This window comes from Arachis stenosperma, chromosome 9 (assembly GCF_014773155.1).
Source record: "Arachis stenosperma cultivar V10309 chromosome 9, arast.V10309.gnm1.PFL2, whole genome shotgun sequence".
NCBI lineage: Eukaryota > Viridiplantae > Streptophyta > Magnoliopsida > Fabales > Fabaceae > Arachis > Arachis stenosperma.
This window is the reverse complement of record NC_080385.1, coordinates 3,512,684-3,518,053: the sequence shown is the minus strand read 5'-3', so window position 1 is coordinate 3,518,053 and position 5,370 is coordinate 3,512,684. Positions and strand designations below refer to the sequence as shown.

General features: G+C 28.8%; 1 protein-coding gene across 1 annotated transcript; it reads left to right on the top strand.

Annotated features, from left to right (window-relative positions):
• The first annotated feature begins 798 nt into the window (after positions 1-798).
• On the top strand, positions 799-2,394 carry LOC130951882 (F-box/kelch-repeat protein At3g23880-like). Its single transcript, XM_057880630.1, has 2 exons — positions 799-1,462; positions 1,543-2,394. The coding sequence occupies exons 1-2, from the start codon at positions 911-913 to the stop codon at positions 1,582-1,584; spliced, it is 594 nt and encodes a 197-aa protein (XP_057736613.1). The 5' UTR covers positions 799-910; the 3' UTR covers positions 1,585-2,394.
• The last annotated feature ends 2,976 nt before the right edge of the window (positions 2,395-5,370 follow it).

Genomic DNA, 5,370 nt, shown 5'->3' with positions numbered 1-5,370 from the left:
TGATTTAGCCTCCCGAAATTCTAAACTCGAACAGGTTAATATTAAGGCAACTATCCAAATGAAGATGGCAAAAACATCTTTTTATAAAGATGCTTTGTTTAAAAGTATGATTTATTTATTTAGCCACACTTTAAATAAAGATAACACTTTTATAAATATCAAAATTAATCATCTAATCCATCATCCAAAGGTCAAAAGAAAATATTTTCACATGAAAACAATTATAAAGTCTTCATTGTAGTATCCACCTAATATTAATAGTGAATATTTTGATCATTTGAAGATTATATTAACAATCATTTTGAATCAACTAAAAAAATAAAGCTAACTAAAAAATACATTGAAGCATATGTTATGTCAGCTATGTTATTAATTAAAAAATTTAATTTTAATTATATATATAAAAGTTAAATTAATGATAACTGAATTTTAGTATGTATATAACATTTTTTTTTAAAATTAAGTGGATAATTTGGAGTTCCAAACCCATATAGAGAACAAAATATAATTTTAAAACATAATTCTCAAATTGATCATTTTAGGTTAGGTATATACCAAGATCATTAATGACCAAAATTAATTATCTGTATATAATACATATTAAAAATTATTATAATTTATAAAATTATATTATGTAATTTTAGTGTAGAAATAATTTTTTTTCTCAAATAGATAGATTGTTGTTTCATTTGATTAATTCACTTTATGTTAAAAAAATTAGTGGGATTAAATTTTTATTTTTGTTTTGTTTATTCAACTGTTTTTGGAAAGCACACGTAGTAACGTAGGGAAAGGAAATAGAAATTGGAAATAGATAAGAGTCTTTGCAGTTGGCAAGTTTCAAGTTTGAGACGTTAAACCATTTGGCCGCCGCCGAAACCGAGCAGTACCACTCTCCCTTCAAGTTGTTATGGAGCAGCCTCATGATTATCACGAGAGGAACAGGAATCCTTTAAGAATCACCAGAAACGCCCCAAAACGGCTGCTGCCTTCGACGGTAACTTCATCGCAGCCGCTGCCAGTCCTTCCGGATGAACTCCTCACAGAAATCTTTCTGAGACTTCCGGCAAGGCTGCTTCTTAGTGTACGGAGTGTGTGCCGTTCATGGAGAACCCTAATTTCCAGTTCCCAATTCGCCAACTACCATGTTCAACGTTCAATCACCGCCGATCCAACCTTGGGTGGGCTCCGATTTGTTGTTTATCATCATACTTGCCACTACAGTGGAAATTTCTCCGTACGATGCTTGTTCGAGAACCCTTCCAAACCTACTGACGATGCTCTCTTCCAGATAAGCGGTTGCCACCAAATTATTGGCTCTTGCAATGGATTGATGTGCTTGCTTGAGAAAGTTGGCACCGACTACCGTGTCATGCTGTGGAATCCCTGTACCGGATTGACATCCGATTTGCTGGAAATTCGGGGTTATACCATATGGGCTTCCGGCTTCGGCTATGATCATGTGAATGACAAATACAAACTTGTTACGACTTTATATCAGAAATCTCATATAATTGAGACCAGAATTTATACATTTTGCAGGAATCCTTCCATGAGAACGATTCAAGATGTTTCATTTCGTAGAATATATGGTACTATTACAGTGTTAAAAGGGGTATTTGTGCCTGGCACTGCCACTCTGAACTGGATTCTTAGGCATGACACACGGACTCTGGATTTCTTGCTGGTTCTTTCCCTTGACTTGGTGAACGAGACTTGTACTCAGTTTTCCCTGCCCCTCAACAATACTCAGTATAATAAAACCATCTTCCCACGGTTATGTTTGCTGAGGAACTGCCTTGCATGTTGTTTTAATCATGAGAAACTTAAGTGGTCTGTGTGGGTGATGAAGGAGTATGGAGTGCCTCAATCTTGGACTAAATTGGCCATCATCCCCTATCACTCCTATCGCTCGAGTCTATCTTCAGGTATATCTGATGATCATTTACTGCCATTGTATATCTGGGAAAATGTTATTATGGCAGCTGCATCATATTCAAGAATAGTTCTTTATAACATGGATAATGGCAGCTTTAAATTTCCTGTATTGGAACCTACTTCTCCGTCTTACTATTTTGGATTGCAAGTCCATATTTATCACGAAAGCTTAGTTTCACCACCATATCTTGGCCTTCGAAGTAGCTCATCCCAAATCAGGTTGATCAAACCCTAGTATACAAGCTGGCTTCTAAATGGTTTGACTCTGGTCAACTCCTTTTTTTGTGTTTTGAGAGTTCATCTGTTCTTGCTTTTCTAATTTAGTGATTTATTTATCTAATTTTTTACAAAACTATACTTTCTGTTATGATTATTGCCCATTTCATATTCACATGCCCAAGCTGAATTTGTAGGAATTACCATCATTATGCTTGAGATGAAGCTCTCATCTTAGATGCAACCTATTATTTTAGGATAAAATTATGGGGAGAGAATGGAATATATAATTTAATGCCTATTATTTTCTTTTAATTGTTGTTGTTTTTGAATCTAAAACTGTTCGCTTTACCGGTTGAACCAGATGAGTATGCTGATAATTGATGCATGGTTGATCCATACCATAGTATTGGGATCTTTAAATTATGGATTCATGATCGTAAACGATTCTTTTATGACTAAACAAAATTAAAATTAAATCCATTTCTGTAGTCACCCTCCTCCAACCTTCCTCTTTTTTATTTTATTTTTCATTATTGTGATAAATAAGTGATTACCAGCTTTCAGTGATCAACATAGTAGGTACTAGATAGTGGCAAAAATGATGTATTGATATACTTTTTTTTCTCTCTTGATCTGAACTTCTGAGGTACTAACTTGATGACCTAAAAGATCTGTTATTGATGAGTATTAAAGAATAGGAGCTTAAAAGAAATGGAAAAGTTTAAACGAGATTTTAACAAACAAATCGATAAACCATATGACAGAAAAAAATTTTGTATTCTTAATTATCTAGATATCTCTTGTAGATTGTAGACCCTATTTAATGACCAACACTCGCATTGTCATGTTTTTTAGCCAACTCTCACTTTTTTTTTCCTTTTTCTGAGGGACCAATATTAGTCCTCTATCATTTCCAATAAAAAAAATTTATAGCACCTACATGTAACTAAGAAACATATGTGTTACTACTCAATCTAACTGACACTTAAAAAAATCTTTTCAAGCAAGTCTCAGAATTTTATATTACAGAAAACAAAAACAAATAGAATTTTCAATTATACTAAAAGGCAACACATTTTCAGCATCATATTTAAAACATATTCAGCATATTTACAAAAAATTCAACTTCATTATTTACAGCAAAACATGGTCTATTAATTTCATCTACTAGAATATTTACAAAGCAACATACTCAAGTCACTAAAATAGGATGCTGCCTGTATCACATGGAGTAGTTTAACAAGTCTAGAGAGCTTTAAAACTATTTACATAAAATATCAAGCCCTTGAACAGTAAAGGGCTCACCAACACAAACAAAACTAGAGTGGAACTGATAAAAATTGAAAGAACGACAGAGTGAGTTTTACGACTCAAGAGCATCCATAACCCTACGAGAGACAATTGTATGAATAATTAACTTTTAGGCAAAATAAATCCACTTTAATAATAGTGACAAAAACATCTTAAACACAAGGATAATTAATTATAGACATCAAACATTCAAACTTTCTTATTTTATATAAATATAAACTGAAAGTTATCTAATTCAGAAAAGTCAAAATAATATACAGAAATCACACTTAGGTTGTTTTCCTTTATGTGAATTCTGAAACACACATACTCCACTAATTTTGTGGACATGAAACAGACAGGTATCATTTTTCATTCATATGGACATGAAAGTACAATTATATACTGATATGGTGCACCAAATCTGGTATTTACTGTCGCTAGCTACAATTTCTGTCATAGAACCTTCCAAAATATTTTAACATACAATTATAATCATGTTAATAGTTGTCAAACAAATCAATAAGTGCATCATCAATCCACTAATAATCCATATGATAACTTTATCCAAATTCAATACTAAGTTTACAATCAAAGTGTAAATACAAGATAATATTTAAATTGCAATTTAATTTCTCAAATAATAAACTTAATTAATTTCAGCAAAAATATTATATCTCAGGTGGAATTTTTTTTTTGTAAAATATTTAACATAAACATTATATTAACAATTAAGTTAGTAAATAACTAAATAGGAAAAATTATTGTAAAGGACCGCTAGGAAGATTTAATTATTAAAAATGACCTTTAATATTAAAATTATTAAAAAGGACTAAATATTTTTATAATATTTAAGAAGAAGAACCAAATTTTTTTATAAAGAGACAAATATATCTTTAATTATTTTTTATTTATTTTTTATAATTTTTTCTTAAATAATAAAAATTACTAAAATAATAATAAAAAATAAAATTTTAATAACAGTTTTACTAAATATTATTTTCTAAAATTGGTCATCTAAAATTTTAAATTAATAATTATTCTTCAGATACTTACACAATAATACTTATTTCGTGTTATGTATTATAGTAAATTGAGTTTATGAACTGATTCAATTTATCGTGTATTTTCTATAATAATAAATTAAATTGGATTGATTAGATTTATTAAAGAATTTAGTGCAGATATAATTTTTCACTTGTTTTAATAAATTGAAATGGCCTAATTCGATTTATTTAGATATTTTATCTTATTAATAATTAAATTTATCTAATTTAATTTATATAGATATATTTAAAACATATGTGTAATCAAATAATTTTATGTAGGACATCTGTATAACTTTAATCTCTATTTATTAACGTAAATTACCTTTGAATTTATATCATGTTTTATTATTATAATTCAATGGCTAAATTAACATGAATGCTTTTTTTTTTCCAAGGATAGAAGACTCGAATCTGCGACCTCTTAATTGAATATGGGGAGACCTCTTAAAAAAAATTAACATGAATGCTATACCCCAAAGAAAATATAAAATGCAGGGTCTCTAAAAATTATAATCTTTATGTTGATAAATTTTATTTTTCTTAAAATTTTAATAATTTTTATTTATTTTTTAATTTTGTAATCTTTACCCAACAAGAAAAATAAAATTAAAAAATCAGAAAAGTAAAAAAATACATAAATAAATAATAAAAATTACTAAAATTTTAGAAAAAAAATTGTTAATATAAAATTTATAAAAAATAAATAAAAAATAATTAAAGATATATTTGTCTCTTTATAGAAAGATTTAGTTCTTCTTCTTAAATATTATAAAAAGATTTGGTCCTTCTTAATAATTTTAATATCAAAGGTCCTTTTTAATAATTAAATCTTCCTAACGGTCCTTTACAATAATTTTTCCAACTAAATAATTGA